The 19,571-nt window shown below is 38.1% G+C and overlaps 1 protein-coding gene across 6 annotated transcripts in view; it reads right to left on the bottom strand.

The window, feature by feature from the left end:
• DPYD (dihydropyrimidine dehydrogenase) overlaps positions 1-19,571 on the bottom strand; it is a 352,451-nt gene that overhangs the window by 27,372 nt on the left and 305,508 nt on the right. For all 6 annotated transcript variants that reach the window (XM_080603522.1, XM_080603523.1, XM_080603524.1 and 3 more), the window contains one exon: positions 18,046-18,225. In XM_080603522.1, coding sequence (XP_080459648.1) covers positions 18,046-18,225 — 180 coding nt within the window. The remainder of the gene's footprint in view (positions 1-18,045; positions 18,226-19,571) is intronic.

Below are 19,571 nucleotides of genomic sequence, written 5' to 3'. Positions count from 1 at the left end.
CTCCTTTATATGTAAGAAGACCTAAGGGAATTACAGTGGTTATATTCTTAGCATGGTTTTGTTTAGTAATCACCTCAGGAGACTGTATGGATCTCAAAAGCTTGGAATAGTGATGTGAGATAGTTTATGAATCCTACTAATCTTCAAACTGACTTATCCATTTTCAGGTGTGGGTCTTTCCTGCATGGTTTTTACTTTTTAGGAGCTGGGTAATAGCCTCTGGGAGGTCAGCAATTATCCCAGTGCTCCAGGAGTCAAATGCAATTTCATCTCATTTTATTTCATTTTAGATTTATTGCCTTGGTCATTTCAAACAGATGAGATTGTAATCATGATCAGCTACAGCTTTTGCTGTTCCATTTCTGCATCTATACAGCTATGGCAGCAATCCCAGCAAGCTGCATTTGTTCTTCTTGCTTATACTTCTACAACAGGTATTCTTCTACAACAGGTTTGATCTCAAATTGCATTTTCTTCCACCTGTACCACCCCCAAAAGGTGCTCAGAAGGCATTGAGATAGTTACTTTCTTTAATTCTTCTATCTAATACATTTGCAAATATCTGAGTATTGCATCACAAACTGACACTACTTTTACTTTTGTAAGTGGTAAACTGCAGGTCTGTATAATACCTTACTTAAATTGCTTAAGACTATACATATGTATGGCTTCCTCCCTTCTCTACAGCTCATGACTTGCCCATCTGACCTGTGACTCTGGAAAACCTCAGCGATGAGACTTATGTCCTCTTTACTTCCACTTGCTTTACTGCTTATTCTGAGTGCAGAGGATATTTTATTAAGCAAATGTTCAGCTGGCTACACTGCTGTATCCATTTCCAGCTCTTCTATGCCCAGAAGACATGCTAGACCTTTAAAACACCATTAGATACTGCTGCAGGGATCTTACATTGCTACCTATTTGAATTTTTTTTTGTGCGTGCAACTTTTATGAATTGTTTGCCCCAGTTTAGCCGCACACTTCATTCAATCACTTGATTTAGTTAAAAGCAGTGTATTTGTGTGGTGTTTATATTTCCCGGTATTTTAATGTGCCCACTTTTCCTTGGTATTGTTCTTGTAATTTACATTGTCCTACTGGCATTTTGATTGTTCTATTGTATAACGCTAATCTGTATGCGTTTGTCTGCAGTTTTCGATTCTTACAAAACACCAACAAAATCTCTGTTATCTAACATTTACAGATGTTCGCTGTATTCAACTGGTATTCAACTGTATTCAAGCTGGTATTCAACTTCTTCTCTGTTTTTGTGCTGCTGCTCTTAAAGTTCATGCTTGTGCAAATGACACCAAAAGTTTATTTTTGCTCTTGTGTAGTGAATCAAAGCTGGATATGTGCAAAAGTACATTTTCTGAGTCAGTTTGTTTTCTTTCTATGGTGCATTTTTTCTTTTTGCTATTGTAAGCAAGCTTTGGCAAAACATTTTTCTTGCTAGTGCAAAGAATTCCATATGTGAGACAACTACCAGTAGGTTTTCCTTTTCTGCTTTGTGCTAATGCATTTATGTTTGCACAAACTTTTTCCTTGTCTATGCAAACATTTTCTTTTCTACGTGGTTAACAGCTTCTGTCTCTGCTCCACTGATGGCTGGCCTCGGTTTGCTCACTAATTGTGCGCATTAGCTCTGCATCGCTGTAGTGCTGCTGCATGAGCTCTCCAGGTGCTGCTACATTAGTGGTTTAGTTTAGATCAGGAGTATGCTTCTGAAGCGAATCTCCTGATTATCCCCACATACCATGCTTTGGTTCTTGCTGCAGAGCAGTCTCAGAGAGCACAAACAGGATTTTATTTTGGATGAAATGAAACCTGAATGTGTGCTCCAGAAGTACACCTAAAATGAGCTCCAGCTGCTAATGGGCATTAGCTTAAGAGACAAGACTAGAGTCAGAACACAGTAAAGCCCCTCTGAAATGCATATTGTATGGACACCAGTCTGCAGCATCAACCATTTCATTCTGCATCTCCATTCCTATTTGTCTCCACCACTTCTGAATGTAAAAATAGCTTCTGAGGATTCTCTTTTGAATCACTGCAACATTGTCTTACTCTTACGTACAAACTGAATTCATCCATTAGGATGCAATGAATTCATGGGTTAGCTGTCTTATTACATTTGGAGAGATAGTGAGCTATAGTTTTTCTACACTGTCCAAACTTAGTCACACCATACAGAAATATGTATATTACTCACACACACATTACATTAAATCCTATTTTATTTTACACAGAAGACATTTCCAGAATGTTTCTAAAAATTCTCACTAGTTTTCTTGATTTTGGAGCCTCAGGCTTTTAGAGCTGTTTTTCCCAGTGCAACGTTCGCAAACATCCAATATAGCTCATTTTTATGTCCATCTGTGCATTGTTCATGCCCACTCATATACTGTCATAATCACTGCTTTTTCTCTTTTATTTTTTTTTAAATCCTTTTGCAAGAGTCTCAGTCTATATCCACAGTAGTAAACATGTCTGGGAATATTCCTGGGCATAAGGATGTTGTCATCTGTCCTAAACAAGCGTTACATTTTCTTGCCCACTTATGGCCTGTGCTCACTATCAGTGTCCCAGGCAATTCCTGGAGAGGCTTTGGAAGTCGGCATGCTCCAGGAGCTGTTCCCAGCAGGCAGCCTGCCTGCAGCCAACCTGCTTTGGAGACTAACAGCTTCTGATCATTGGCACAGGCTGCTCAGTGCCAGCTGGCCTAAGTACCCAGGAATATTCCTGGGCACATTTAATTTGAAAGTGCAGACATCCCTCTACTTTCTGAAGTTAGGTGCCTGTAGGAATCTAGTCATTTCTGATGTCAGTGCCCAGGCGGACTGAAGTAAAACAGTGTAACATCCAACTAGTTTCAGTAAATGCTATTCTTTGTCATGAGGGACATTCTGGGACCAGACTTACTAGACTTAATGCGTAACCATAGAAAGTCCTAGTGTGGAGTTACTTAACACAGATATCACTGCATTTTTTAACATTTAAGGAAACATTTTTCATCTTCAGAAATAGGCAAAGTAAAAATGCAACATTAAAAACAAACAAACAAACAAAGTCCCAGCATAAGCCAAAGTCTGAGATGTATCTTCAGTCTAGTCTCAAAGTAAGATCCTGCACCAGGCATGTCCTTAAGATATGTGATTTCTCCATTCTACAGCCATTTTACACAAAGGATTCCTTTCATAATGCCAATGTAGTCTTAAATAAGAAGCAAAACATTGTCAGGATACTATTAAATTTTCTTTTAGGCACATTCACTGGCATCAGTGACACTGATACTGACACTGGCACAGATAGATCAAAAGATCATCATATTTTGATTTTACTCTCCTTTCTAAGTGAAATCACAGCTTTAAAAATTGAGTGTTGGTGACTTCAATGGGAACTCAGCTCATTTCATAGGATTACCTATTTTTTTTCTTAGAAAAAAAAATTGCTTCAAAGTCTTTAAACACTTTCTCCTAATGAAATGAGTAAATCTGGGGGTTCACCAATTCATTTTTATAACAAGGAAACTGATCTGAGCTATGGCAAATACTTGGCAGGTCCAAATGACAACACTGAGAGTATGGATCATATGTGAAGAGTAGCCCAGAAACCTTGTCCCTGTCTTCAAGAATGAGAAATACCTTGAGAATTCTAGTCTTAACGTCTTACTTTTTCTCTGAAAATAATACAAATTGAGTATGCACAAAATCAGTCTCCGCAACAGAACTGGGAACTAATTTTAATTTCCTTTCAGTATTTAATTAGGTTTCTTGAGCCTGCCTCTCATGACTCTGTTTCTGTTTCAGAAGACAAAAGAAATGAGATAAAATGGACACTTGCTTCATACTGTTGTCTTCTCTTGCAAAGGTTTTATGCCTCCTTCATCATTAAAATATCCCAGCAATGTCTGCTAACTAATGAACTCCACCTATCTTGCATGGCTCACCTGCTCACTCATTCTCATTCTTTGGGTACAGGGCAGGCTGTTTTGTTTTGGTAAGATTTTACTAATTTCCTTCCTGTAAAAAGAAAAGCAAGCAGCAGTGCAGATATACTTCTGCAGAGATAAGACAAAGTTGAAAAAGTGCCTTTTACACTCAAGGTGAAAGGCAAAGGCACTAATTGATTCTTAAATCCTGTGGGAGCTTGTTCCACAGTTTAGGACATGCCCCTAAACCACCTCAGTCATCTTAGGCAGCTGTATTATAGAAAGAGCATTGCTGAAAATCCAACAAGCACAAGAAATGAATGGAGTCGTGGAGTATAGCCCTCACTGGGGGGGTTTAAGCTAGCATGTAAGAAGCAAAGGATCTTTGGTACTGACTGTGCTGAAGAAAAGAGCCAAGACCTGGTTTGTTATTCTGTCCTGGGACAGTCGATCTAGGGCTTCCACGCCACAACCACTCCAGGTTTTCAGCACATCCTAGGATGCAGAGAAAAAAAACCAAACCAAGCCGAACCAAACCAAAACCAACCAACCAACCAGACAAACAAACAAACAAACAGAAAAAGTGGAGGTCAGTACTTGATCTGAGATAGCAGATGGGTCTTCCCTTCAATATGTGCTGAACCTTGCAGCTGAACTGCCATGTTGGAAAATGCTGGGAATCCAGCCTAGAAAATGGAGGGACAACGGGCCTTGTGTGCTTTCAGTAACTTATGCTTCTGAGCAGACCTGCTGCAGCATTTTCTGCAAGCTGAAGTTTTTTAGGAGATAATTACAACCACTGCTACTTTATGCTTTCTTTTCTTTTACCTCTTAGTGGAAGGTAAATCACAGTAATAAATCTTTCTATATAAATGCAAAGCAGAGCTAAAAATGAAATCGATGTCGCAATTTTAATTTACCACTTTCATTGTTGTTAATTTATACGCAAGCAGTGTGCCATAAGTTTTCCCTGGAAAATAGTCTAATTCATTTCAAGCATCCCCCCTGAAAACCAGATACAGATACTCTGAGTTTCATGCCGTATTCTTTATATGTCTTGTAGGACATATATATGTCTTCTCCCTTTTTTTATTTTTTTTGTAAGTTGTGGAAAAGAACATACCCCTGTAGTGAGACAAAGTGAAGTAGGTTCCAGCATTTATCTGAAGTTTCTGAGTGCTGTGATAAGGGGAAAAGAATAATTTTAGATACAATCATTAATCACAGTAAAATTTACAGTAGCCTACTTAAAGCCTTACTGTTCTTGTGTACATACAAGCTATCAGGGGCACAAATAAAATTGAACTCTTTGGCCAAGCTCACTTAACAACTGGTTCCAGCTACAAGTTATTTTTCAAAGATTCCTCCAAAACTTAAGCCCAGACAAACACTACAAGATTTTCATCCCCAGACAGTCTCTTTTACAGCACACTTTACATGCAGTAGTCAGGACCTGGACATGAGAGTTACCAGGCTTCATGACAGAAGATTTCAAGGCAAAATGGGCCCATAGTGGGAGAGAAACCCTGAAATATTTTGTATTTCTTTGCAACTGTTTATGGGAGACTCTTTCCATGAAAAGAGTTCAAATGTCTAGTATAAGCTGTCAGCTTATTTTGGAAGGAAAAACACACACTTTGGAATGGAAATTTTGAGTTGCTGAAGTTCTGTCTAGGAAAAAGTATGTAAACTACGCCTCTCAAGTCTGCAGACTGACCTACTGTCCCTCTTCACCTTCAAGATGATCATTTTATATAATATTCACTTCTAAACAGGAAAATGGATAGCATTATAGAACTATTTCCCCAAAACCATTTAAAATGTTTCAAAATAAATAAATAAAACAGAAATCAGTTTATACTGATTTAGCTAAAACTAAATAGTCTTCAGCAATGTGCTAAAATTATTTGTTTACACAAATTTTTACAATTACTGTTAGAATCAAATTTCTTCTTAGTTTTCTTAACTCTAAAAAAGAATTCTACCTCTTTATGACTGTAACAACCAAGTAGAAACCAAATGCAATGAAACTATCCCAGCCTAATATTTTAATTCACTTGTTCAATAATTTCTATTTCTTTGCATTATTTTTACTTTATTATCCTTTTATAATACCCTCAAATATATCTATAAAACTTTACAGCCCTTTTCCAATGGCATATGGTGTGTGTTGTGAAGAGAAGCATGTTTATGAGCTGCAAGACAGGAAGAAAATTAAATTACCCTTGTGGGACTGAGACGTGGAGAGTTGACTATGGTTATGAGCTGAGGTTCTGATGTATCCACTGCTACCTATCTAATTCTTGATTCTCCAAGTTTTCATTGCAAGAGAATTATCTTGGACATTGGACTATAGAAGTATCTTGTATTGGACCGATAACACTGCACAATCTCTCAACACTTGAAACTGAAAGCAAGTTATGTTGTGACACAGTCCCTTTCACAGTAGAAGCTGGCTAATTGTGCAAAGCTAGCCTTGAATGAATTCAAAATTAATTTTAACTGAACTAACATTAATTCCACTAGAGATGTGGAAGTAAATATTCAACATACCTAGGTGCATCTCAAGAACCGTTTGTCATATCTTGATCCAATTCCACTTTCTAAACGAACATCAGTCAGCTGGGATAGGACCTAACAGCAGAGAATTACTTGTCTTTGAGCTAGATGGGCTTAAATGTGGCTGATCACAATACTCAGTCCTGGGTTTCTAAAACAAACGTTCAAAGTGGATGAGAAGGAAATGTTATTGTTTTTGTTGTTTTGTTTTGTTTTCTAAATGGAGGCAGACTTTCAAGCCTTTCAGACTGTAAGTTCATCACTCAATGTTGTTATAAATAACTTTACAAACAATTCACACCCCGTAGACTAAAATACCTCAGTGATAAACAACAGAGAAATAAATTAAGTCCTATGGAAAAATGTAAACACCTTCTCCCCCATCTGCTTTATCCTGGTAATTATGGCCAAAATCCAGCAGCAGGCATAGACGTCCACCCCCAGAGCAAGTACTGTAGGTCAAAAACCAAGCTTTGACAAACTTGCTATTAAAATGGCTGGAGTCTATCAAAAAAATGATTATGATTTTGTTGTGAAGAGAAAGACGGGAATTCTGGACCGTGAGACATTAATTAAATTTGCTGTTTACCACCCTGAGCAGCAGCCCCTAAAGACCATGCTCACTCCTGCTGGATGCTCTTTTATAAATGTTGATTATGAAAACCACATTCGTGCTACAGTTGCCAAAGGATTCCTGGTGCTCCTGCTATAACAGGTATGTTTAGAGGCTTCAGAATGTCATTTATGCTAATGTTAATGACATGTGAGTTGTTTGTAGTTTAGTGATACATTTTGAGCAAAAGAGAACATGTAGATATATTTGTGCTTATAGAGCTTTGTGGTTTTTGATGAGCTTTCTGGTTTTCAATTTACAAATGGAAATTTTTTAAATGGACACTCCAAAATGTCAGGAGTGCTCAGCATTTGAAAGAAGGCTCAGTAAAGGCAGTGAGAAAATGCTGGTGAGTCTGGATTAAATTTTTAGTCTGGAATTTGAAAGAATGCCTTTTGGCATATCTTTAATATTTTAAATGCGAACACAACTATTCAGGAAATATTAAGTAATGATTAGCATCTAGTATGCAATGTACTATGATGTAATGATAAGTAATATACATAAATAAAATTATAATAGATAGGTTATAGAATTCAACTACTTTAAACTCAACTGCAAGGTCTGGTCTTGAAAGATGTAAAAAAAAAAAAAAAACACATGCAGTATTTCAGTGATAAGCTTCCGGGTTTCTCATGAATCCAGGCATACTGTATAAAATAATACAGTATTTTATAGCTTGTATGTATAAATAAATCAGCAACTTGGAAGAAAAACTACACAGTAATAGCAACAAATGCATTAATTATTCCAAGCAGTCAAACTGGAAATGGACAAAATGATTAATGAAGGAACAAATACATGACATGATATATCCTGACCAAGATATGGGTTATGCATTGACTTACATTGGATAGTTCCAAATGTAGCAATCAAAAACAGAGATGTGGCATAAAAAATAAAAGGGAGCTATTTCATTAAAACTTATCTGCTCAGTTGAATGAAGGGCAAACAAGGTCTTACCGACATGAGGATTAGACCCACCTTCTTAATAATAGCTAGGGTAGGTGTTCTTAAACATCAACCATCAGAGTACCCAAGCGCAATCAGCCTGAATGAGATCCCAAGAAATCAATAAAATTCTTGCTAGGCCCCTTCGAACTATTACAGAGCTCCAACGTGCTCCGGAGCTGCAGATTACAGGCTGGCTGTAATTGCTCCCTGGAACAACCCAAACACGGTTCCAGGCCCTTAATGAATTCTGTACAGCATGGATAGGTCAGCAAGTGCAGAAACCTCTTTTCTCAACTCTACATGTAGAAATGGGGTGCCCAACATCTCCTGTCAGTTACGGGGGGCAGTTGCCCTGTCTGTGCCAATGTATGGCTAATGGGCAATGAAAGAGAAAGACATTTCTAATCCATTTGTCCATAAAAACTCAGAAAGTACTCTTTCAGAGCTGAGGCATCCATGTGGTTGGATCAAAAACACAGATGATTACAGGAAAATTTTCACTGCTTTTTATTTGCATTGAAAATAAAATGAGTGGGAAAGGACATAATCATGATCCTTAAGTGTGGTCTTAATAATTAAGCAGAAGGACATCTCAATTGCATATGGTTAGATACTGTTGGCTCCAGCAGCTTACACTGAGCCACTGTCTAAAGACATGCTAGGATGCAGTGGCTTCCAAGGCTAGCCCTTAGTGCACGGCTGAAATGCTGGAAAGGGCTATACACTAGCATGTGAAAATCAGACAGGAAAGGTCTACGCGCCCAGCACGTACTCCTGGCAACCTGAAATTTCTCCTGGCGGGACTTTTGCTAGACTTCACACATTCAAGTCTTAAAAGTCCTCCCTTCCTTTAATCTCAGCAACACAGCATGAAACTGCCATCATTTCTACAAAAAGGCTTGCCTTCCAATCAGGATAATTTTTCTGCTCCTCTTCCTGAACATTTCTTTTTTCTTTTTTTTTTTTTTTTTTTTCCAAATTCAACTCATCAGTCTTGGTTGAATTCTCACTCTACATCATAAAATTCCTCTCTCTCAATTGATTGCAAACCTCAAATATTTGTAGACCACTGAGTTCTTCACCTATTATGTTTACATGTCATTTAGAAAGGACATATGGACACTTTAAAGTTTAGCTTCTTTAGCCTCTCCCCATAAATCACTCGTTCCACATTTCTGGTACATCTGTGTATGTCACTACACCTGGGGCTGCACTTAAGGGCCAAATCTGCTCCTAAGTCACCTAAGAGTTGTCAAGAAAATTAACTGAGAAGTCACAAAATCCCTCTCAAAACGAGCACAAGAATAAAACAGTTCTTGGGAAACAGTCTGAAAAATAATATTTAGTCTGCTATGGCCAATTGTACAGAATTTGTTTTGTGCTTTCCTTACACGAGCATTGTGGCTCACAGAGCAGCTTGCTATCTAGGTAGACAGCTTCCTCAGCTGAGAAGTTTAAGGGACAATGTTTATTTCAAAGGCTAAGAGCCCAAGTCTTCACATGCACATCAGTAAGTACATCTGTGACTAGTACCATAAACAAAATGAGGACACAAAAGCAGCTTTTGCTAGTAATATATTGCTACCTGTATTTGCAGAAGAGACATTTCTCATTGCATGTATGTTTCTAAGCCACCTGGATATCTGTAGGATATAATCTGCATCTCCATAAGACTACACCTCAGATAATATCGAGCATTTTACCAGTTCTTAATGAATAATAAGATGGTTAGAAGTACTGCTTAGAAATACACAATATTGTTAATAAATGACTTGTCTCACCGGGGGTAGATTCTAGAGAAAGAATTTCATATCATCAGGTTCTCAGACTAGTAATTATAGCTTACATTTTGAAAGGCACAACCTTGCTTTCACAGATGCCATTGCATCAAATTCTGCAAAAATCAGGGAGAACAGTTTTGCACGCACAAATTAATTGCTGATATTTGAGTGCTTGAACTCTAGACAATTAGATATCAGTCACTACTGACCAGGGCTTTACCCAGTGACGACACAAAGAAAAAGGCTCTGCAACTAATACCAATTCCATGAGTACTGCAGTGTCCTAAACATCCCCAAACTCTGTAGTTTCACCTGACAAAGAAAAATCTCTCTGGCAGTAAAAGCTGGTACTGAACCCAAGGCTGGAGGAAGAGACTGGGGGAAGGGGAGAGAGAGAGACTGATTTGCTTTCAATGAATATGAAAAAGCTGATCTCTGCCATTGAGGAAAATTCTTGCACCAGCAAGTGCTGACTGATTGCAATGAGGAATGCTTTATCACCAAGATCCAGACACCCTTTCATATGGTGATTATTATTCCTGTCATGACCCTCTGGTCATCAAGCCACAGTGTCTTTTGTCACGAAACAACTATCCAATAAGGAATAATCTAGGAATAAGCCTGTAGCATAATATCTTCTACTTGCTTATACACACAGCAGGAGTAGGAAAATCTTCTTCCTATGAGTTATTACCTGCTCTAATCCACTTTGGAAAATAGCGGTATTTCCTTAATTTTGTGAAGCAGGCAAACATTTTTTCACAAGCCACAGCAACCTGAATAGCTCAGCCCTGAGTTGAAATCAAATCTCTCAGGTAGTGACAAATGATCCAACATCACCACCAAATCCATGGTAGCACAGAAATTGTCAAACATTCCCATTAAAACTTGATAAGGACACGTAAAGGCTGAACTGTGCGCCATCTTACCTCTACTTTCGTATCATCTTCTACAAGGCTGAAGTCTGGCCTAAATCCTGATGCCATTCTTGGAGTGACAGCTATGAGAAATGGAGGCTATGCATGTTCAAAGCCCCAACAAATGCACATGCCACCTAGCAACCTTAGCTCTCTTTTAGTTCCTATACACAAAAACAATGCTAATTCTTCACTGTTGTCCATATTAATACTATCCAACTATATAATTCTGCAGAACTAATTAAAACTTTCATGCATTATTTCTCTGGCTTTTCTAATTTAGCTGGTTGAGAAAGGGGCTCCCACCCTGCAGCCACAGACAGGGCACACTGCACTGAAAGCATCCAGGAGGAAGGGCAGGGAAGCCCTGCTCTGACAGCAGATGTGAGAAGCCATGTCTGGCCATGTCAGCCAATTCCTTCTGTGCCTTTTCTGTCCCTATTGCTTACGTAGATCACCTAACATGCGGGCTGTTTTGAAGTTTTTAACCAGCTAGCACGCTAACCCTAAGTAACAAATACAACAATACATACACAACAGTATGGAATAAAAAATTAATGGTGTTAGAGAAGGATGATGCACAGAGACATTATGTGTGACACTGGGGAGGAAGTGGGGGTAAGTGCGCATGGTTAATATGAAAAGATGTCAAAAAAAATGAAGCATAATAATAGTGCAATTTATCCTTGCTAAACGTACTGCACTGTGCTATAATTAAATATGAAAACCTAAATTTATCTCTATGTTCGGCTGTCATTAACTTAACAGGGAGTGCACATGTTCTAATCTAATGGCTGATTTTTTTCTCCATGTGCAGCATATTAAAATGTATATTAGCCTCAAGGTGCATAAACACAAAATAATAGACCAAAGGTTTTGGCCTGTGGAGAAAAAAATCCATGCTCAAAGGCCGTCAAGTAGCTGGTGATGCAGGGGAGACACTCACTTAGCCTCATTAAGCCAAAGCTCTCTTTTGCTTGTCTTTTGTTCTGCATGACAGCAGCCTCTTTGTTGTATAATAATTCATTCCAAGTTCGTTCCAAGCTACCGAAACTGGTGAACTGTGGCCATTTTAATGAGCAGTATTGGTGGTATGCATAATCTGGAAGCCACGTGGACCAGGCAATCACAGAGCACTGCAGCCAGCAAAATGAGATACTGTCGAAATCACAAATTTGTCAAGTTGTTTTTGGACAGGGTATTATAATAAGCACTAAAATATGCATCTTATTACTCTGCATCTGCCAGTCAAAGATCACTGTAATGAATGCATGCTTCAGGGTATGACCAGGCCGTCTTCCTAAGTAAAACAAACTGCAGAGTACAAAAAAAGAATTATGTATTTTTGGCAGTGCCTGTTTTTTTAAAAATCCTTTTGCATCAAGAGTTGGATTTTCCTGGCTTGATGTCGGTTGCCAGCAGTGAACACACTAAAACCACCACAGCCAAGGAGTTAATGTGAATACATTGTTTCTTAATAGCCACATTTACTGGCTGTGAATATCAAACTTTAAACTCAGTGCTTAAAGCAAATTTAGCATACAGTACATATAAAACCCACAAAGATTAAACTACTTGCATCCACCTTAATAATCCTAGTTCCTTTTCTTTTATCCGTTTCTACTGCAAATGGCTTCACTGTTAGGGAAGATACATTTTATATAACAAACTGTGGTCTTCCTAAGAAACAACACTGTAGATAATCACAACATAAACTTCCATAATAGACCCGTTAAGAAAAAAAATAACGTTAGAGAGGTTCTTTATTCACATATTGTTTGGGCCAGAGATTGCTTTTGGCTTGCAAACACTGGGAGATTCACGTAAAATCCATCTTTTTTTTCCCTCTCTTACTCTTTTTCAGAATTGGCAATGGGAGTAAGGGAAGAAAGATTTCTTCACTAATGATCATTTTTAATGTGATCTCTAAACCACCATTTGATGACATTTCTGCATTTCTAGCAAATGCACAGTGCTGGAAATGAGGACAGTTCTTTACCATACTGGAAAGCCTTGCCTTCCCAAACAGCAGTCCACAAGGAGCACTTCCAAACATGAGGGGTGAAAACCTCTGCTCAGTGAAGGTAGTCATAGGCCTTGAAGAATCTGAAAGCAGCCAAAATGTGGTGCATGCATGGCATCAGTGTACTTACACAGCTGATGGTTCACATTTTATTCATTTGATAGCAGAGCTAATTTAGTATTTCATATGAAATCTTCAAGGTTTTGCAAGATATTTTTTTCTCTGCCATATAAAACGCCATTTAGATTTGACTACAATCAAGTTAGAATGTAGCAGGTTGGTACTACTCAGAAGAATCAGCTTCTAGTACCCATAAATACTCAAAGTGAGTGCACATTTTAGTCTTAACAGGAAGTCCATGCATTCGAGAACAAAACCAGCACTTTGCTAAATTTCAGTACGGAGAATTTTCAATGAAGTTCATACACAGGATAGCGCATGTTCAGGATCGTTCTCTTTGCTGGAGAAACTGTCTATTGATGTGTGTTTATCAGATACGGCTGCAAGATTTTCATTACAGCACCATCCTAACAGTTGATGTGGATTCACTATGAAAAAGAGTTTGCTTCAGGTTTTGGATATTTCTGAAATCCAGACACCTAAATTATTACTTTATTATTATTATTATTATTATTATTATATATTTTTTTAGCCTCTAGACATGATGAAACAAATGTCTATTTTTTTTTCCAAAACTTCTGGTGCTGGAAGTGATCTATTATGTATCTATGCATATTTACCTCTTCTTATAAACCCATAAATTGCCATATTTCTAATGTTTAACTACCTGGCATGTATAGAGGCCACTATGTTAAGTATGATTTTTATAGCTGACATTAGGTGGAAGTTTATACAGAAACACACTATACCACTTCTGTTACCATCAGCTGACACCAGTGTATTTCTTGGACATAATCACTTCAGCTCCCTGGAGTAAGATCTGTGAGCAACTAATAAAAGATTCCTGTAATAAACAAACAAGGTGAGAGAGTGACTATGCAGGGGAGATCAAATTGCACCTCTGGGGAATACTGTACCTTGTCTGGACGCCTGGTGAGAACACAGTTATCTTTATCACTCCTGTTGATATATCTTCCCAAGAAACTCAGAAACATGATTCTAAAACACAATTCAGTTAATTTGGGATTATAAGGATACTAACTGCGCTCTCCCTCTCTCTTATGCAGCCACCCTAATAATTTTGGGTTGTAAGAGCATGCCGTACATCTTAACTGTCCGCCTCGTTGCATCATGTACTTGATCTCAGTCTACATTCATGCTGAGGTAAGTGTCCTTTTACAAAAGTTCTTCCTTGAGGGTGTTCAGTGAGAAAGCAGTGTGGTGTCATCATTACCTTGCCACTCTCTCACCTCAGTGCCTAGATTTGCAAACTGAGATTATAGCTGAGACAAGCTGACAAGGTTTATTTCGTGCATTTAATAGAAAGGTGATTCAGAGGTGGTATTAATAACAGTCATCTGTGTCAAAGTTTCAAAATTCAGTTCCTCCCACAGAAAAAAATAAATCTAAATAAGCTATCAGAAAAGCAATGAGAAAGAAAGCCCTGAAGACTGGCTCTGTCCACCTTTGTGAGTCTGATGCAGCATCTATGTAAGGACTGTCTTCGGAGTGGTTATGGAGAAAGGCTACAACCCTAGTAAAGAATGAATAAAATTGGTGGAGCTAAGGAAAACAGAATCACCCAGTGACTAGAAGCCATGACTGAGGTTAGCATTTCTAAGTGGGAATCTCACTGATATTACAGGTAGTATAGCATTACAAGTCACATCCTGGGACAATGGCAAGTACTGACTGCAGCAGCAACCACTATATTAGCAAACAGGGAAAAAGCTAGCATTATAGAAAAGACTATTAGAAAATATGTACCAGCTGCCTCAAAGATGATAAATTTAGGGTCTATACACCAACAAACACATTATGAAACAGTGAAAAACATAAAAACAGCACTTGAGTTTCCAAGATATTTTCTAATACTATGATTCTTCTCATTCGTTAAGGACTAGAAGTTACTGGATGAAAATATTGATTGTATTAATGTAGCTATATGAACAGGAACTGATCAAAATGATTCTCCTTTTCAGCCAAAAGTAGGCATGCCTATTCATAGACTGCTTAGCACATCACACTATTTGGCACAGTATTTTTAGTATTGTTTGTGTTTAGGAAGGAAATTGTTGTGGTAAATGTAACAACTGACAGTGATAACTGTTCAGTTTGTCATTTCTCTGGTGTCTGCATGGCAAGACAGCTTCAGTCCGATGTCAGGTGAACAGTTTAGAAGTAAGAAATTATCTTCTAGTTGACTCTGGTCATCATATACTACAATATTTCATGACAAAACTCTACTGTGTCACTCTTGTGGCAACAGTGCACTCAGCATCTATTTGATACTGATCCCAGGATGGGAAATGAATTATCAAAAGGCTAGTGCACTGCTATATAAAACTATGGACATTAACTTTCAATACTGCATTGTGAATCAAAATAGATAACATAACAAACATTACAAACATATTTAACTAGGAATAGGACCAGTCCTAATTCTGTAATATATTGAGGACTAGGAAAGGCTTAATGAATTGCATACCATCAGAAGGCAAGTAGTTCTTGATACTTTTGAAAATTATTCTTGTCCTGCAGTTCCTTCTCATTAAATTATCAATTGCCTGAATTATCCCCATGTTTCCACATGAAAATCAACAGGAATTCTGTCACTTACCAAATTGAGAATCATTCCCTTCTATTTTTACATTTACTGCAACTAAATTAGATTTTTTTTAAATTAGCATCTTCACTTTTTTAAATGCAAAACTTCATCAGTATTTGCTGTTTAGTTTCTCATGGGGTCTTACTGAAAAAACTGTATTTCACCTTACAGTAATGAGGAAGTTTTTTTAAAAAACTTGGAAGGTTTTAAAAATTGCAATGAAGGATTTTGGCTGTCACATTTTAGTCTATGTATAAGATACGGACATGAATTACTTTTATCAATGAGAATATACACATCACATCAGTAGGCTACCTCCTCTTTTCCAAATAAAGAGTGAGGACATCCTTTTCAGTGAATTTATTTTAGAAAGAGAATCAAGAGTGTGTGTTATTACTTGCTGCCAAGCATGCTAGATACTTGTGTTTAAATCTAGATGAAACTGCAGTACTTAACTGAATTTGCTAGGCACAAGTACAGGAAATCCAATATTGATAATAATTTATAAAGGTAAGAATACTGATTCCTATAGTATTGCTAACATAGTTTATGATAACATAATTAGTTACACTAATAACACTGCTGAGGCACAGTCTTGCTAATTATGGTATTGTAAATATTAATGTTATCAAGCCTTTGTATTTGATTGCTCCTAGTAGGATCATTTATCATTGTATTTCCCTTTACCCATGTTGTATTATTTTTCTTCCTTTTCCCTTGAATGTACATTCCTGAACAGTCATCCTGAGCTTTGGTCTAAAACATATCACTACCTTATCAATGGTGCAGCCTGGTTAACTTTATATTTTATTATTTAGTAGCATCGATACAATGATATAATTCTGTGCTAAAGGCAATCAAATACACAATTACTTATATTCTGTACGTCTTGCTACTTTTAAATGTCTAACAGACCCAGCCAGACATGATTACATAGGGCTTTGTTTTCCATTCTTTTTCATGTGACCTGTTTCAAGTTAAGATTCCTTTGAATTATTAAATGTTCCCTTAAAGCATCTTTTCACACTACCTTTTTAAATTTAATTATTGATGTAGTGACAAGCGGAAAAGACTAAGACTTGTAATTTTTTTTCTCAATCAAAAGGACATGAGAAACATCTTTGACAATGGTTGTCTGTTTAGTAAAATAAAAAGATAATACAAAGAACACTGAATGCAGCTTTAAAGAAGAATTGCAAAAAATCTCTGTCACGTGAATTGAAAATGCTGTGTACGTTTCCACAGGTGTTAAAGACAGGAAGTTTGAATACAACCCTTTGAGACTGGTTTAACTGCTTAACATAAGTAGATGAAAATGAAACTGCTTATATCTTGTTTTATTTTTAAGCAGTGTATTATTTAGAGCTTTAGGAATGGGATTGTCTTTTCTCCTGAAAGGTAATGTTATAATTTTCAGAGCTCCACAGAGAACAATAATACAGGAATCTCTAATCTCCTTCTAAATCCAACTCCAGTCATCAGCAATGATAAGCAGAGATTTGGAGGTGTTTGACACTCCAAATCCTATTCTTTTGTAATTCTTTACTTTTTACAACATTTTCAACAGTGTTGTATCAGATTTTTAGAAGGATAATCAATAGGCACGAAGTATAACTGAAATCAGTCTTCAAAGTGATCCCCTCTAGTAACCAGAAACAAAAGCTCTGCCTCCCTGCTGTGCAGGTATTTTGCTGAGAGCAGTAGGCAGCAGGGCATCAGTAGGAAGCCGGTTACACCTCCCTGCTTCTCAGCATGGATCAGCAGGTGTCCTAGTGTAGGGGTGTGCAGTATTGGGGCAGCTGCAATCTACTGCATCTGGAAAAATCTCCACAGACGTTTTTGTAGTAGGGAACTACTAGAGCAGAGAGGAGAGACAGTCCAGAGGTCAGGATTTCAGAGAGACCGTAGTTTACATTCCTATTCCACCACACTTTCTAGGTTTAAATGACCTTGTGGAATTTATTATTCAGTGTTGCTGTTCCTCACCTGGAACTTTCCCTTGCATAGGGTATGGGAATCGGTACACGTGAAAGACCATGAGATACTCAGGTACGATGGCAGTAGAACCACTGCTATCTGCTCTAGCATTCCAACCAGCAGCGTGGTTGTGACACAAGCTGTCTCAGCTGGTCAAGTCCAGTGCTAGATGGCTTTCATATCTCCTGAATGTTGCACTATGGGCGGAACACCCTGGCACTTCTGGCACAGTACTAGTATCAATCTGAATTGAGTTGTTGCATTAAAACAAGCAGTTCCAATGCAATTGCAATTTTACATCCTACACTTTAAAAAAAAGACATGCTGTTATAAACAAAGTGGAGACATCATATTTACAATAAAAAGGTTATTGCATATCCAGTCATTTCAAGTTTGTCTGCTCAAGCTGCCCTCAGATATTTGCTAATACCCTGCAGGAAAAAAAAAAAGACTTGGTGACTAGTTGTGACAGCAGCAGTGGTTAACCAAGGTAGTTATCATACAACGAAGATAGAATTGCATAGACATAACGTTATAGAGGAATGGCAATGAAACAACATACCTTTCCTGTCAGATCAGCAATTCTAGGTATTGGTTTTCCTTTCTGATGGCGCATGGTTGCAGGACTCTGTCCATTCCAGTCTTTGAGTTCCTCAATGCTTTTCAGGTAAAGAAGAGCTCGCAGTCCAGTGCAGTAGTCATCAATAACAGTGAAATCTTGATTCTGGATTGCACTGCACACCTGTGAAACGTAAATACAGTTATCAGCAACATCCTGGCAGAGGAGCACAAGAAGTTAGCAAGCTTTTTGGACTTACTGATTATCAGATGACCCTAACTGAAACTTCACTGACAAAGAACTATAGGAATTCAGGATGTTAATTGGCTGCTCGATCTTATGTCATGATAGCCACCAGTGCAGTTCAGGAAAAAAAGGACTCAGTAACATTGGTTACGCCAGGTTTTCTAATGGCAGCCCTTAGACCAGATCTGAAGGCTTTTCAGAAGCAAGCCTGTACACCCAGCCCCACTGTGCATCTTTCAGGACTCTGCTGCTGAGCATGCAGGCCTTTGCCTGCAGACACTGGGTATTTCCCAGCCTGCCCTGTTTGGGAAGCACAGACATAGCCATTTATGCCCCAGTCAAACAAATCAGAGAACTACAGACTCGCTGAGGTTACAAGGCTTCTTTAGAGATTGTGAAGTCCAACCTCCCAGCTCAGAGAAGGGTCAACTAGACAAGGCTACCCAGGACTGTATCCAGTTGGGTTTTGAATATCTCCAAAGATAGAGACTCCACAACCTCTCAGGGGAATTTGGTCTAGTGTTCAATCACCCTTACAGATTTTTCTTATATTTAAATGGAATTTCCTGTTTTCCAATTTATGTCTATTGCTGCTTATCCTTTCCCTGGATACTGCTGAGAAGAATTTGGCTCCAGTGAAGGTGTCTCAGCACACAGTATCCGCTAAACAGACCTAGTATGGGCAACCATAAGCAGATACACTAAGCAGATACTAGTATGGGCAACCATTGCCAGGCATGGAGCAGAACAATGCTCCCCTTCTGCTAATTAATATTTGCCACTCAACGGTACTCAGAGGCCAGGCGGCTTTAAAAACACGGAGAGCAATATATCTTTATAAACATGCAAAGAAATGATCCCTGATCTGTAGGCACAGAACTACCAATAGCAGAGAATAGTCTGATTATTTAAATGGATTTTTCTAGACTACCTTGTGGATATCAGCTCAGATTTAAACCCACAGAGATACCCTACTAAACTGACAACAAGTGAGTAAAATATCCCTGACTTTTCTTTGAACACATTTTTATGAGCTAAACCCTAATCCACCACTGAAGAGCGACAGGGTCACTTGACTACCATTAACTGTCATTCCCTGGAAATGCTCATAAATTCCAGATGTGTCAGTGTTTTCAGCTTCTGATTCAGCTTTTATGCTAAAAACTAAAACCAGTTCTGCTGATAATACCTACGTTTACATACACATGTAATAAGCACAACAATGAAATAGCTACCTACCTTAGAACATGAAGGTGTGAACATGCACAAACACATAAACGCTC

Source organism: Anser brachyrhynchus (genome assembly GCF_964034855.1).
Source record: "Anser brachyrhynchus genome assembly, chromosome: 8".
Classification (NCBI taxonomy): Eukaryota; Metazoa; Chordata; class Aves; order Anseriformes; family Anatidae; genus Anser; species Anser brachyrhynchus.
This window is presented reverse-complemented; position numbering and strand designations above follow the sequence as displayed.